The sequence below is a fragment of the Cnephaeus nilssonii genome, assembly GCF_951640355.1.
Source record: "Cnephaeus nilssonii genome assembly, chromosome: 2".
Classification (NCBI taxonomy): domain Eukaryota; kingdom Metazoa; phylum Chordata; class Mammalia; order Chiroptera; family Vespertilionidae; genus Cnephaeus; species Cnephaeus nilssonii.
Window position 1 is genome coordinate 100,483,056 of NC_137073.1, and position 16,544 is coordinate 100,499,599.

Genomic DNA, 16,544 nt, shown 5'->3' on the forward strand with positions numbered 1-16,544 from the left:
AAGAGCAGGTGTTAAGTAAATAAGGAGGAAGCCTTATGATCTTTAGGGCAGCCTCAATATCTCATAGCATCACTTTTGTTATGCTCTGTTGGGCTCCATAAGCCCACCCAGATTCAAGGAGAGGGGCATAGACCCCACCCATGAGGAGAGGAGGGTCAAAGAATGTTTTTAAAACACTCAGTTGTAAATGACAATCTGAGCAAGTACATTGTCATCTGGTTAATATTTATTGTTTCTTGAAGGTGGAAAGAGTTAAAGGTTCCCACCTACATGAGTAGCTGGTAAGAGCAGATCTAGTGGCTGATTAGGGGAACCATCTCAGGTGTCACAGAGTTATTGTGCTAAATGTTTAATTCAGCTTTCAGGCCTCTACAGATATGCAAAGTAGCTGAGAGCTTGTATTCTTTATCTATTTCTTGGAAGGCAGTTCAAAGTAGAAAGAGATGAGCCCGTAGCTACAAGTATAGATTCTGAAGCCAATTTGATCTGGATTCAAACAGTTATCTTTGGGCAAATTCCTTTACCCTCCTAAGCCTTAGTTTCTCATTTATAAAATGGATGAGTAATACTTCATGGGATTAAAGGATTAAGGTAGGACACAGAAAGGTGATTGTAAGAACTGCTTCCCAAATAGAATAAGTGATGGACAATAAAAAAAGGAAGGCAGTGGAGAAAAGCTTCAGGAAATGTCTAAGTAGTTGCTATAATAGAACCTTCAAATTTAGGCTTTTCGAAAGTGGCTTTTATGGAAATTGAAAGGCTATATAGAAATTATGAAAAAGTATTATATTAAAAAAGGATTATTTGGCACATGTGGGAAATGTTGGCTTTAACAACATTCATAAATTCTACTAGGCTTCTTACTTTCTTCTTGCAGTTTTCTCAGAATTGGTAATATTAGTTGACTGTGCAAGAGAGGAGATATTGTATATAGTGCTTTCCAAACTTGTCCATCCAGAGATAGTTTTTCTTATGGAATCTCTGGGGCACGGATTTCAGGGAAAACACTTTGGGAAACATTGATCTAATGACAAAAAACACCAACATGCACATTAAAAATATGAGCTTAAAAACAATTGTATTTAACCAGTGCATTAATGTTACTTTATTATAATTAATTATTGTTGATGTTAACATTATCATAAAAAGTACCTTTTATTTAAAAATGGTAACAACTTTATAAGTTACTGGTACAGTTCAACATTAACAACAGGTAAACTTCAGTGAGGTCCTGAATCCATGAGTTTCTGATCACAAATGCTCCTTCTAATGAGAACTAATTAATTAATTAGAGATTTAGGATTCATCATCTCCTGTGTGCCCAGTACTGTTTCAGACACATTAAACAAAGCAGACAAAATTCTTCTTATTATAGAACTTATATTCTAGTTCAGTAAGACAGAAAATAAACAATGAACATTGTACTAGTAAATATGTAAATTATATAGTCTTATCAGAAAGTGATAGGTGCTGTGGAAAAAATAGGGCAAAGAAGAAAGAATATGCAGGAGATTTTGGTTATAGTTTAGGATCTTAAATAGGTCAGGATAGGCCTAATTGAAAAGATGGTATTTGAATAATTATTTGAGGGCGATACAAAGGCCCTGAGGCTAAGGACATTAGGGCAGGAGCAGGTAAGAGAGGAAAGGAGTGATTAGAGATGAAATCAGAGAAGTAATGGAGTCCAGATTGGATAGATCTTTGCAGACCAACGTAAGAGCTATAACCCTGAATAAGATGGGAAGCCATGTGGCCATATAAACAGAGGTATGACATGATCCAACTTACATTTTGAAAGGATTACTCTTGCTGCTAAATTGAGCATAGACTCTAGGGGGCATGAGTGGAAACAGTGAGACTATTATAATAGTTTAGGTGAGAGTCAATGATGGTGGTAGCGGTGGCAAGCAAGTCACATGCAGGATCTCTTTTTGACTATGGAGCAAACAGGATATCTTGATGGATTGCATGTGGGTGTGAGATAAAGAGCAGAGTTGAGGATGACTCTGAGTTTTGGCCCGAGAACTGGATGGATGGAGTTGGCATCAGTTGAGATGGAGAATGCTTTGGGGCAGATAACGTTTTGGAGAAGAACAGACTCAGTTTTGGACATGTTCAGCTTAAAATGTCTGCTATATTTTCAAGTGGAAGTATTGAGTAGGTGCTTGCCATGTATTATTCTAGACTTCAGGAGTGAGGTCTGGGCTGGAGATATAAATTTGGTTGTATATAATTTTATTAATCAATGTCACCCCAGTGAATTTAATGAAAAAAAAAATTGGTTGTCTTTGGTATATGGATGATACTTAAAGCTATGACCCTTGATAATATCAACACTGGTTCCTGACTCCATGTAAGCTTTGGGTATTGCATCAGGACTTGGCTTACAATTCCAGCAATGGGCTGAGCAGACCCTGACACTTTGGGTGATGAGTATGGTCCATAGGAAGTGCCCAGAGGTGCAGGAAGCACGGGGTACCAGCGTACAAAGTTGACTATGTGAGCTTAGTGATACACAGGCTAAGGCACTGGTAATGTGACTTCACCTGGTTTAGCAAAGTCACTGAGCCTAAAAATCTTTCTCCCTTTTTGAGCTGGGTAGGGGGTGAGAAACTATTACTCTTAAATTCTTTTTCTTGCCTCCTCAGCCGTGTTTTATCAGGTTAGGAATGTGTATTTATGGAGCTATTTCTTGTCTTCTGTTCTAGTCTTACATTGGGGCACTCTACTGCCAGGTAGCTACTGGAGTCCTACAGCCAGACCTAAGTAAAAGTCATCTTTTTGGATTAAAAAAAAGTGATATTAATAGATATTAAAAGTGAGATATTGATTATCTGACCTCCATTTTATTGCAGATGATGCTGGCTGAATATCAGAGAGTGAAGTCAAAAATGCCTCCCATCATAGAGCCACTGATGGTCCCTCATTTGGCTAAAGTGGACGAGGCTCTCCAACCCGGCCTGGCCGCACTGACCTGGACATCCCTGAACATTGAGACATACTTGAAACACGCTTTTGCTAAGATCAGTAAGTCTGTCTAAATGGCTGTTATTTCTCAATTTGAAAGGCTCAGTTCTTAACATCTTTGTATAATTTCTTACAGGTATTGTGATACAAATTGTGAAATGGGGAGCGTTATTTTTAAGCTGTTCCCCAAGGAATTTTACCAAAATATATGAATCCATTAATTTCCTGGAAAGTACATATATTCACTATTTAATTTTATCCCCAGAGATTAGCTATATTATAAAATATACTTATTGTTGGACATTAGAATTTAAAGGATCTTCGGAGTCATTCAGCCTTTTATACTAATAGGTTAGTGTATTTTCAGACCCCATTTTGAAGGATGGGGAGATTTGGACAGCCTGGAGTGCTGAAGAGCAGGATATATGGGAAAAGTTTATGCAAACATTTTTTTTCTTGATGGATGTAATACACTTAAAAATATATGTAAGGTGGTATATTCCATTTCCCAGAATGTGTAAAGGAATGCTGCAAAGAAGGGATCTGGGCTCAGAGAAACCTGGGAAATTGAGGTTGAGCAAAGCCAGGCAGGCTTCTTTTCTGTGGGACTTCTCATAGCCTTTAACATGCCATTGCCCAGTGGTCACCAAAAGTAGGCTGTTTGGTGGCATTTCCCAGAATCCTTGGCTGCCTTCTAGGAGAATATAGTAACACCTTATTTACATTCTGTGGTGGGCGGTGGAACACAGTTTGGAACATGGTATGAAGGGTTTTTCCCCCAGAAGACTTACCGTATTTTCCGGCGTATAAGATGACTGGGCGTTTAAGATTTTCCTGGGTTAAAAAATCGTCTTATACGCCTGAAAATACGGTAGTTGCCATTCTCCTTGCCTACCTAGGGAGAGAATTTCCAGGTTCCAGAGGCTGCCTACATCCTTTGGCTGCTGGTCACTCCATCCTCAAAGCCAGCAGCTTAGTATCTTCAAATCTCTGTCTGTCTCTCTACTTCAATAGTCACATTGTTTTCTGACTCTGACCCTCCTACTTCCCATTTATAAGGACCCTTATGACTACCTTGGCCCCACCTGCATAATCCAGGACAATCTCCATATCTCAAGATCCTCAACTTGATCACATCTGCAAAGTCCCCTTGGTAACATTTGCAGGGGATTAGGATGTAGACACGCTGGGAGGGGAGGTGGGCACAGAAGTCCTTGAAGATGTTTTGAAGAGTCAGTCAGATTCTTCAAAGACATCAGCTTACCACAGGTGGCCCTGAGGAGGCTTTGAAGAATCAGAAGTAGTAAAGAATGTTATTGAGCACACACATGCTTAAATAAAAGCGTTGACTTTCTTTTAGTAATGAGTAAGCTTACCAGGCAGAACTATCTCCAGTAGCCTCTTTAATAATTAGCTTAGAAATGACTGGAACTTTTAGGGCTTTATTCTTTGGGAAGTAAAGGTATTTATTTAAGGAAGTGTTTACATCTCTGATACATCATGAGTATATAACATGGATTTTTCTGTATTCAATTTTAACTTTGTTTCCTAGAAGAAAGTAGTATCAGAAAAAAAAAAAAAGAGAATTGACCGTATGAGAAATGTTGAAAAAATGTATTTACTTCATAGATGACAATCCATTAACCACCATTCCTACTTTGGAAGTAAAGCTGTTAATTTGTTTCAGAATTGGCCTTTCTGTCTATAGAACATAGTGTTCAATATTACTTTACTACAACTTAAAATATACCTTATGGTAGTGACAGTAAAAGAAACACTGAAGGAATTTCACTTCAATAGGATCTGTTGAATACCTCCTGTGGAATAGGCACTGGGCTAAGTGTTGAAGATGAAAGGTTGAAAAATATGCATTCCAGAAGATAAGGCACAAGAGGAGACCATGTGGTATATGTAGGAACGGAAGGCTGCTCAGGGTCAATGTCAATATGAGAGGAGTGGGCCGCACGAGTATGTGTAGCTCACAGGTAGCCTCCTCAGGGAGATACATTTGAGCCAGATCTTCAAGTCTGAGTCAGAGTTAGGTAGGCTGAGAAAATGAGAAAACTGGCCAAAGAAAGAATAGTGTGAGAAAACCAAGACTGAAACTGGTATAGAGCGACTTTAATCCTGGTTTTACTACCTCAGTTTAATCCAATGTTGATTTAAGAACAAAACACAAGCCCTAGCTGGTTTGGCTCAGTGGATAGAGCATCAGCCTGTGGACTGAAGGATCCCAGGTTCGATTCTGGTCAAGGGCACTTACCGCGTTTGCAGGCTCCGCCCCAGCCCTGGGCCCTGGTCAGGACTCTCGCAGAAGGCAACCAATTGATGTGTTTCTCTCACATCGATATTTCTCTGTCTTTCCCTCTCTCTAAAAATCAATGGAAAAATATCCTTGGGTGAGGATTAAAAAAAAAAAAAAGAACAAAACACAACAAAATGTTTAATCTCTCTTATTCACTTCTATTTTTTCCACAGAGGACCTGGAATTGCTGGTTGACAGGGTCAATGATTTGATCGAGTTCCGCATCAGTGCGGTTCTAGAAGAAATGAGCAGCACGCCTCTTTGTCAGCTCCCCCAGGAGGAGCCGCTTACCTGTGAAGAGTTTCTCCAAATGACAAAGGTTATTAGAATATTAATGTTTTCATTAGACATTGTTTTGTGATTCATTTTTCTATAGAGGGCATTTTTTGAAGCACAAATTGCATTTTTTTCTCTTCCTGTGATTGGTCAGTGGTAGATATTACTTAAATATGGAGTCTTCGGACGATAATGAAGAGGAATGTCTGTAGGGAATCCCTTAGACATGAGGAACAAGTCATTTCCTTTCAGATCCGTTGGAAAGAAATTGCTGTGGAACACATGTGTTGTTTTTTTTCCATATTTGTTGAAAAATAGAGCTCTTTAGCTGAAGAGCTCCTATTAAACTAGGATTAATTAATAAAGCAATTGTTTTAAACAGTTCCTGGACAGAATTTCTTCTTTAAACTCTTCTGTAAAGCAGCGTTTCCCAAGCTGGTGCTCTGTGGCACACGTTCTGGGTTCTGGGGCCGTTGCTGGGAAAGGTGGAGTCAGTGTCTAAATGGCTCAGCATAGACTTTCCCCTCCTCTCCCCTTACAGATTCTTTACCCGTTACTGTATTAAAACAAGGCCTCCATTTTGATTATTCATGGATCTGAATAGCCTGAACTAACAAGCAAAGCCTAAATACATTTGTGGCAGCCCCTTTCACATCCCGCGTGTTTCAGGGTTCCCATTCAGGTCCGGTTTCTGGAGAAGGCCACAATCAAAATGAAAAGAGACTGGAAAAGAGTTAATTTGGGTAAATGGGGGGCCAGGCGGGAGTCCACCTCTAGGGGAAGGACTACCCCTGCCTAGCCTTTGCCATCCCTTTTATTGGGGTTCTGAGATACACCCATATCCTTTAGGCAGGAAATTCCAATAATAGACAATCAGCAAAAATTTACATATGATTAACAGGTGAAAGTTGCTTTAACTACCAATGTCTCAACTAAACAATGAGTGAATAGCTCCGACCATTCAGAGCGATTAAGGTTGACCAGCCTTCCGGATTCCCTTTTCACATTTAACTACCAATGTCTCAATGTTCGGTTTCAGGCATGCATTAATAAAATTTTTTAAGCTAATTTATGTAAGCAGGCCTTCCTTTCATTAATATTATTGAACCGAAGCTATAGGCTTTATATATAAAATTGAATCTGCAGCTCTACCACTCCACTCTTAACACCCACTCTTTAGTTTCAGCAGAATACTCCATGAATCTTATAGTAAATTTAATACTGTTGACTTGAATTTTATTGGTTTCTTATCTGTTTGTATATAACTTATATATTTGTTTTTGATTTATAGAATTATAAGAACTATAAACCTATGAATTTTATTCTTAGTTCAACATTTCTACATTTTAGAGGAAGGTCATAATTAAAATAATTAAATTAAAAATTTTTGAATTTATTGGGGTGACACTGTTTAATAAATTATGTAGATTTCAAGTGTACAATTCTATAATATATCATCTGTATGTTGCATTTTGTGTTCATCATCCAAAGTCAAGTCTCCTACCATCACCATTTACCCCCTTGTTACCCTCTTCTATCACCCCCACCCGCTTTCCCTCTGTTAATCACCATGCTGTTGTCTGTCTATGAGTTGGTCTATGAGTTGTTATTTTTTTTAATCGCTTCACCCTTTTTCACCTAGCTGTCAGTCTGTTCTCTATCTATGAGTCTGTTTCTATTTTTTTGTTCATTAGATTCCACATATAAGTGAAATCACTTGGCATTTGTCTTTTTCTGACTGGCTGGTTCCCTTGTCTTTAACACCTTCCCTTACAGGATGCCATGTCTGGGCTAGTGTGAGGGGTGTGGCCAAGCATCTTTGGAGGCCTAAATTTCATCTGGAGGCTGAACTTAAAGGCATTACTACTATTACTGATGTGCTCTCAAAAGCTAGATAAACAAATATGATGCTATGCTAACTCTTTTATAGGATCTTTGTGTAAATGGTGCTCAGATACTACACTTTAAAAGCTCATTAGTAGAGGAAGCAGTCAATGAGCTAATAAATATGTTGCTAGATGTGGAAGTTCCATTCAAAGAAGAAAGTGAAAAAGTATCCAATGTGAATGGTGCTGATTCAAAAAACAAAAGTTCAGGTAAGGGATGGGATAGTGGAAGGGTCTTGCTTTTCTAGGACATTACTGTTAACTAAAATTACATTTCCTGTATAGCAATTAATTTCACACTTCTGTAAACACCCTCCCAATTTCATAAGGATGTTCACAAATCTAAAATTATGCAATGACCCTGTGTCATTAATTACATTATTTTTTGTTAAATTCTATAAACATGTAATTTTGTATTGGCTCTTGTTAGCTCTCTTTGCATTTAGCTATGAGTGTGGGATTTTTCTCCTTATCAATAGAGTAGTATGGATTATGGTTTGGGAATTTCCACTGGAGTACATCTACAATAGAGCAAACCTTGTGTGGGAGAGATGAGAACACTGAAGGCAGAAATGGGAAGCTGTTTCTCCAAGGTTTTCTGGATGTTGGTGGAAGAGAGAGCACCAGAACCCAGGCCCCTGAGGCCCAGTCTTGCTTTTAAGTCATAGCTCTTGTCTCTCACATCTCATGTTTCCTCACACTGAGGAGGAGATGTCTCCGTCAGTCCACCTGGTGACACATTTTCCATTTTCTACCCTTTGATGGCCTCACTTTCTAAGAAGTGTGACATTTAAGTGTTATCAAATTGGCATGTAATTTATTGTTATTTTCTTGCAACAGATGTTTCCCCCCCTCTGTCTTATCATCTAGTAACAGCAAAAAGAGAAGGACATTCTGACACCTTGACACCTTCCCTTAATGCTGAATCAGGCTTCCTGCCTTTGACGACAATCACGAGAAAGAAGAAAGAGACTGAGATCTTAGAGGAAGAAGCCTGCGAGTTGCTCTCTCATTTCAATCACCAAAACATGGATGCTCTTCTGAAGGTTACAAGGAATACACTAGAGGCCATCCGCAAGCGAATTCATTTATCCAACACGATTAGCTTCCGGGGTAATAATCCCACAGAATTTTCCTACTGGCTGGCTGGCCAGGCATAGTGGCTGGTCGTGTGTGTGTGTGTGTGTGTGTGTGTGTGTGTATGTGTGTGTGTGTGTTAAATTTAAATAATTAAAAAGCCCACATTTATTGAGTGTCTCCTTGTAAGTTTATACACTGTGAACTTTGATTTCCCCAACAATTCTCTGAAGTAGATACTATCATTATCCTCATTTTAAAACAGAAAACCAGAGCACAGGGAGGTTAAGTAATTTGCTTAAGGTCGTTTAGCTTTTGATAATAGCATAATAGTTGGCATTACTTTTAATCTTTTTGTAACAAGGTGAAAATGTAAAATGAATTAGTGAAAGAAAAAAAACCTCGAGTACTTTAAAAAGGAGATATATGGAAAGATAATTTCATTGTTAAATTATTAGGTGATTAGCCAGTCTTATAAAGTGAGAGAGATCTTATTAATGCCATGCTCTTCAAAGCAGAAATTTTTTTAAAAATTAATTTTGTGTCAATTTACTACTTTCCAGCTGGTTTCCTCATTCTCAATACAATCAGCTCTTCCTCAGCACAATTCAGAAACAGGTGTTGTGTTTCCCAGATGGGTTACAAAAATCCATCAAACCTAGAGACATTCTGAAATTAAATTTTAAATTTAAAATAGTGAAAAAAGAGAAACAGTAATTAGTTCAAATGGGAAAATAATAGGATCATACAACCTTTTTATTTATTTTGAATATTGGCATTTAAGAGAAAGCATCTTTAATATTTAATTAAAAGTGAATAACTAAAAAATGGAAACACTGAAAGAATTGTTTGATTGGTGGCCTGGTTCAATATGTTTTATTTCACTTGCAATAGAGGATAGTTCTTCTTTTTTTTTTTTTATACAGGAATAGTATTAGAACTTACCAAATGTTGGTTGATATGCTGAAAATTAAATCACATTTATTTCCCAACTTTATATATTTTGGGCATTTCCGACTAACCCATATAATAAAGAGGTAATATGCAAATTGACCATCATGTCTCGCACAAGATGGCCACCCCCATGTGGTCACAAGATGTCCACCACAAGAAGGCTGGCAGGAGAGGGCAGTTGTGGGCGACCAGGCCTGCAGGGGAGGGCAGTTAGGGGTGACTGGGCCGGCAGGGGAGGGCAGTTGGGGGCAACCAGACCTGCAGGGGAGGGCAGTTAGGGGCAACCAGGCCAGCAGGGAAGGGCAGTTGGGGGGGGACCAAGCCTGCAGGGGAGGGAAGTTGGGGGCAACCAGGCTGGCAGGGGAGGGCAGTTGGGGGGGGACCAAGCCTGCAGGGGAGGGAAGTTGGGGGCAACCAGGCTGGCAGGGGAGGGCAGTTGAAGGGGACCAGGCCTGCAGGGGAGGGCAGTTGGAGGCAACCAGGTCTGTAGGGGAGGGCAGTTGTGGGTGACCAGGCCGGCAGTGAAGGGCAGTTGGGGGTGACCGGGCCAACAGGGGAGGGGTTGGGGGCGACTGGGCTGGCAGGGGAGGGCAGTTGGGGGTGACTGGGCCAACAGGGGAGGGGTTGGGGGTGACCGGGCTGGCAGGGGAGGGCAGTTGGGGGCAATCAGGCCAGCAGGGGAGCAGTTAGGTGTCAATCAGGCTGGCAGGGGAATGGTTAGGGGGTGATCAGGCTGGCAGGCAGTAGCAGTTAGGGGCAATCAGGCAGGCAGGCAGGCAGGCGAGTGGTTAGGAGCCAGCAGTCCTGGATTGTGAGAGAGATGTCCGACAGGGATCGGGCCTAAACCGGCATTCAGACATCCCCCAAGGGGTCCTAGATTAGAGAGGGTGCAGGCTGGGCTGAGGGACACCCCCTCACCCCCCGCCCCAGTGCACGAATTTCGTGCACCATGCCTCTAGTATAAGTATATAAAGTTACACACACACACACACACACACACACACACACACACACACACACTGGTAATAATGAAAAAAAATCCCATTTTAAGTTAAAAATATTAAATTTGCCCTGTTTTCCATTTACTCAGATAGTAACAGTGCTTCTCAGATGAAGCCAAACAGTCGGCCCATTTTCCGGGCAGGCATCACTCTGGCCATTCCCAACATTGCCATGGTCCCTGCCCTGGAAGATGTACAGCAAATGCTGAACAAAGCTGTGGAGTGCATCGTCAATGTCACCAAGGGGGTTAGACAGTGGAGCAGTGAGCTGTTGTCCAAGGTGAGTATGGGATGAAGAAATTATTTCCTACGGAATAAAATAAAATAAAATCTTTAACAGATGAGATTGAGCTGAAAAATGTACTTTTATGTTTTAGAGAAAGATGCATGAAAGAAAAATGGTTGCTTTGCAGAATAAGGAAGACAGTGATTCTGATGTTGAAATGGGAGAAAACGAACCTCAAGGTAAATGTTCTTTTGTTTATTTTAAACTAGTCATTGTAAGCTAGTATTTATTGTGCTAAAATGCATGTTCTCTCCATGCAATTCTTAAATCAGATTAGGTTGGCATATTAATCTATGATCCCATTTTAAGTATATAAAATATAAAGATCCATGTCTTTTAATATCACCATTACAAATAGTTTACCTCTAATGGGTGTCCTACAGTTTTGGGTACAACATTGATTTCTGGTCCAATGTGATGATGAGAACTGGGGTTTAATTTCTCAGTTTAAAGAGATACTTGTCACCATCACAGTGAACATTTCCTGATACTAAAGAGGCATTTTTCAACCCATTATGTGTCCTGTTTGCCAGCATCCTATGATGTGTGAACATGCTGTACATCCCATGGTTTTCATTTGAATTTTGTAAAATTAGGGAGCATATGACCTGCAGGTTCCTCATTATATTAAATGTTGTCTTTAGTTCTGCAAACTCCTTTTAAAGCAGCCCTGCAAACAGCAGACCCCATGTAATTTTCAATTTGTGCTCATGTTCCGAGACAATAAATCAACTAACCATGAGGAAGAAACTGAAGCAAGTTTCTCTTTAAAACAGTCTGTTACTGAGGAGGGTAAAGACAGCTCAAGACAACTTTACCCACAACTTACAATATTACTTATTTATTTTAGCTAAAAAACATATGTTGTTATTGTGTTAATTTCACTTTTATATATGTAGAAACATTGCTTTACTTCCAAGAATAGTTGAAAATTCAGAATTTTCTAAACTCAAAATATGTTCAGTTATGAATTATATCTTAAATTCAGAAGAAAAAATGTTCAATGAAAAGTTGTATATATATTTTTGTCATGACAAAAGAAATGTCACATCTTTTAAAAATAATAGCTTTGAGATATAGTTTACATAACAAAATTTATCCCTTAAAGCATACAATTTAGTGGTTTTTAGTGTGTTTGTAACCATCACCACTATCTAATTTTATAATATATTCATCACCCCCAAAAGAAACCCTGTACCCTTAGCAGTCACTCCCCATTCCCCTGCCCCATAGCCTGTGGCACCATTCATCTACTTTCTGTCTTTGTGGATTTGCCTATTTTGGACATTTCATATAAATAGAATCATACAATATGTCGTCTTTTGTGACTGGCTTCTTTCACTTAGCACAGTGTTTTCAAGATTTATCCATTCTACAGCATGCATCAGTTCTTTATTCCTTTTTATTGGTAAACTAGAGCCTGGCAGGTGATTGGGGCCGTCTGGCCCAGTCCCATTAGGGGCCGATTTGGGCCGGCCAGCTGCAGGGAGGGACCACGGGAGGTTGGCTGGCCATGGGAGGTTGGCTGTGGGAGTACACTGACTACCAGGGGGCAGCTCCTGCATTGAGCTGTCCCCTAGTGGTCAGTGCGTGTCATGGTTGACCGGTTGTAATGGTCACTTATGCTTTTATATATATGTAGATTCTATTCCCTTATATGGATATGTCACATTTTATTCATTCACTCACCAGTTGGGTATTTTGCTTGTTTCTATTTTTTAGCTATTATAAAACATCCAGCTATGAACATTTGCGTACACATTTTTTTGTGTGCAGACATTTGTTTTCATTTCTCTTGGGTATATACCTCTAAGTGGAATTGCTGAGTTATATGTCCACTGGTTGGGCTTTCTCATGTATAATTTTGTTGGCTGCTTTTGTTCCTGTGTGCAAGCACCACTCTTCTGTTTCTTTGCACGTCTCACAATTAATTTTTTTGTTGAAAAGTTGGTATTTTAAAGAATATAAAGTGGCAACTCTGAGAATCTGATTATCTTCCCCCCAGGGTCTGGTGTTGTTTCTTTATTGACTTTCCGGGACTAATTCTATAAAATTTGTCTTGCCTGTGGTGTGTGCTGTTGTAATCTCTGCTTCATTAGCTTAGTGTTCAACTAATGATTGCACAGAGATTTCCTTTATTGCTTTGAACCAGTAAGTCTTCCACCCTCTACCTGGGGACATAGTGTGTGTGTTTGTTTGTGTTGGATCACTATGTGTAGAGCACCCTGGAAGCTCAGTAAGTTATAACACTGCCTTAGTCTTTATTTACTGATTGTGCAAGCCTCAAGTTCAGCCAGAGCTAAACTATTGGGGCATCTTTAGGTTTTTCCTGAGCATGTGCCTAGCTCTGTACATATGTGTGGCCTTGAGCTCCAGGAATATGTCAGGGCATTATAATAGCTCCCCTCCCCTACCCCTGATAGACATCTCATTTCCAGATCTTCACATTTTTTTGGCCAACTTCCTGTTTTCCCCAACTAATAACATTGCCTCAGGCAGCTATAAAGTTAAACAATTGTTGCTGATTAGTTTTGACAAATGCCTTGGAGATAGGGATTTTTTTTTTCTCACACTCAGTGAGTTTTGAATCAGGTGAAATAAAGATCAACTCTTTAAATGGGGCTTTTTGAGGTAGCGAGGTAGTATCCAGAATGGTCCAATAGTGACAATTTAATGGGGCTTCTTGAGGAACTCCAAAAACCCAGTCTGGCCTCCTCTGGTGACTGCTAAGCTATGGTTTGCACAGTCACAGTGGTTGTAAGGCTGTGTTTTTTGAGGCTCCTGCCTAGCCAGTGAGGGGACTATGGGCATAGATCAAGTTAAAACACCACAAAACTCACTGTTGTTATGGGATTTAGCATTTTTATCGACTAAACAAATGTTTCTTGGATTGTTGCAAGCTTTAGATAATTTCCACAGTTCTGGGAAATTGATATTGACAGTTTTTCCCCAATGTTTTCAAAGGCCCTTACTTTACCATTCTAGAAATGACCTTCTCCTTTGAAAGTATGTTCCCTATGCTGTTGATATAAACATTTTTTTCTCTTTTTCTGCTTTTAGATACTTTTGAGATAGCATCTGTAACCTTACCCATTCCTGTGCAATCCAGGAACTACTATAAGAACGTTTCAGACAACAAAGATATTGTAAAATTAGTCTCTGTGCTTAGCACAATCATCAACTCCACCAAGAAGGTAGGTCACAAGGATTTGTAGCCAGAGCCCTTTGCTTCATAGCATGTGCCTGTGTGAAGCTGAACATCACAAGCTTGTCCTACGTGTAGCCAGGGTCCCACCTACTGTGAATTCAGTGAGCTGCTTATGGTACTTTGTATGTACACAGCAAATGTTTATTTAAAGATTTTCATTCTAGATTGCAAAATGAAAGAGACCTAATATTCCTATGTTTTATATTATGTTCTCTTTAGTGCCTTTAACCTATTTATTTATTATTATTTCAGTTCAAATGAATATAACTTAAAATTTTTTTGGATATGTCCCAAACCACAAGTCAGACTGGTGTTACAATTTACCTTCATAGAGTCGGTGATGCCAGTACATTTGAAATAGAATAAGATTTATAGTCAATTTTTTTAATATATTTTATTGATTTTTTACAGAGAGGAAGAGAGAGGGATAGAGAGTTAGAAACATCGATGAGAGAGAAACATCGATCAGCTGCCTCTTGCACACCCCCTACTGGGGATGTGCCCGCAACCAAGGTACATGCCCTTGACCGGAATCGAACCTGGGACCTTTCAGTCCGCAGGCCGACACTCTATCCACTGAGCCAAACCGGTTTCGGCTATAGTCAATTTTTCATATTTGTATACTGAGGCAAATCTTAAAAAATATCGATGAGAATTTATGTACATTGTTATGTGGAAATCAGATAATACTGAAAAATAAAGAAAATATTAGTGTTATCAATGCAAACTTACACTAGATATGGGGGTAAATTTGAATTAATTTCTATTGCCAACCTGTTTTTCTCTTAACTTTGCCTTTTTTGTTTGGGCATATCTGTTCTTAGAGTAAAAAGATTCAAAGTCTTGAAGTCAATTTCTGCTTAAAAATATGTATATTTACATTGTCATTAAGATCTGTTGATTCTTTAAAATGGTTTTAGTGTCGAGGAAATAGTTGCCACTCAGTAAATACTTTTTCCTATTTCTTTTTTAAAAAAAATCCTCACCTGAGGATATGTTCATTGGTTTTAGAGAGAGAAGTATCAATGTGAGAGAGAAAAATCAATTAATTGCCTCCTGTATGCACCCTGACTGAGGATCAAACCCACAACCTTGATATGTGCCCCTACTGATAATCAAACCCGCAACCTTTTGGTGTATGGGACGATGCTCCCACCAACTGAACCACCCAGCCAGGGCTCTGTTACTTAGTTTTGATGGAATGAATTTCATTTGTTTTGAAAGCATTTTGAAAAGTTACCATTGCTGTAAAAATATGAGGGGATATTAAGTTCAATTTTAATTTTTTTGTTCCTGAGGGAACTGGAAGCTTTTGCATTTATGCATTTCCAATTTTCCTTTCTTAATATATTGAAGGTCCTGTGTTTAACTTTGCCCTAGAGACAGTGTTCACATAATTCAGTTTAACAAATATTCATCTAGTACTTAGTTTATCAAGCTTTATACTAAATGGTAAAGCTAAATATAGTATTCTATGATTATAATGTACATTCACATATACTTCCCAATGTCTCCTAATCATGGAAAGTACAATAAAGCAAATCAGTAATGAAGTCCATTAATTTCTCTGAACATCAGTAGCCCCTATTATGAAAATCTAAGGGTAAGACACAGCAATTGAAATTAACATACTGCTGGCAACAAATATACTTATCTTTTTGTCACTTTTATTACATTGGCTTTTTTTATTATGCAAAGGAAATGTACAGATATTAGTCTTCCTTAAAGGGTTGGCACTTAAAATAATTTGAAGGACTTTTTCCAATTTGATAGGATGGCCAAATTGTTTCTGGAGGAATATATGCGTGCTTGTCATAGGACTCGACACGGCTAGCCAGCCACAGCTATAGACCCTTCTGAATGGTTCTCCCTCAACCACAGAAAATCCTAGGACCCAGCTCCTTTTCTCTTGCCATCACTGATTGTATCAGAGTCTAAACCTGACCTACATTCAGCATTTCCATAGGCTGGTCATCAACTTATAACATTGTCAGGCAGGCTTAGAAAGATGAACTAGCTAAACCGAACTATCAAAATAACCTTGGTAAAAAAATAAGGAAAACAGCCCTACATAGGTTGTTCATGTAGTTTTTTCTTTAAGTTTTAGGTTACCTCTGCTCTAACAAGTTCCAATCTAATAAAGACTGACATAAAATAAAAGTCTAAAACATTTAGTTAGGGTGTATCTTAATATTATAAACTAGAGGCCCAGTGCATGATTGAATCATGCACGTGTAGGGTCCCCTACACGCTTTCGCTTTTTGCGTTGGAGCTGGGTGCCTGTCCTGCTGGTGCACCAGGCCTTTCAGAAGCTCGTTGAGAGGCGTAGCTGGGTGTCCGCGGCAGGCCCCCTCAGCGGCCGGGGATCTGGCCGTTGAGAGGCACAGGGGGCGGGAGTCCCACCCCCTGCGCCTCTCAACAGCAGGGTAGCCCCCCTCAGTGGCAGCGGATCCGTGCCTCTCAATGGCCGGATAGGCCACCCTGAGTCCCTCCCCCCAGCCTCCCGCCGCCCAATCGTGGGTGTAGCGGAGTGATGGTAATTTACATGTTACTCTATTATTAGATAGGATTCTTGGAGTTTCAA

At 39.5% G+C, this 16,544-nt stretch overlaps 1 protein-coding gene across 6 annotated transcripts in view; it reads left to right on the forward strand.

The window, feature by feature from the left end:
* The window catches only part of DNAH5 (dynein axonemal heavy chain 5), a 252,301-nt gene that overhangs the window by 105,644 nt on the left and 130,113 nt on the right, over positions 1-16,544 (forward strand). For all 6 annotated transcript variants that reach the window (XM_079781314.1, XM_079781312.1, XM_079781311.1 and 3 more), the window contains 7 exons: positions 2,856-3,027; positions 5,446-5,591; positions 7,479-7,644; positions 8,305-8,547; positions 10,556-10,746; positions 10,844-10,931; positions 13,813-13,946. In XM_079781314.1, coding sequence (XP_079637440.1) covers positions 2,856-3,027; positions 5,446-5,591; positions 7,479-7,644; positions 8,305-8,547; positions 10,556-10,746; positions 10,844-10,931; positions 13,813-13,946 — 1,140 coding nt within the window. The remainder of the gene's footprint in view (positions 1-2,855; positions 3,028-5,445; positions 5,592-7,478; positions 7,645-8,304; positions 8,548-10,555; positions 10,747-10,843; positions 10,932-13,812; positions 13,947-16,544) is intronic.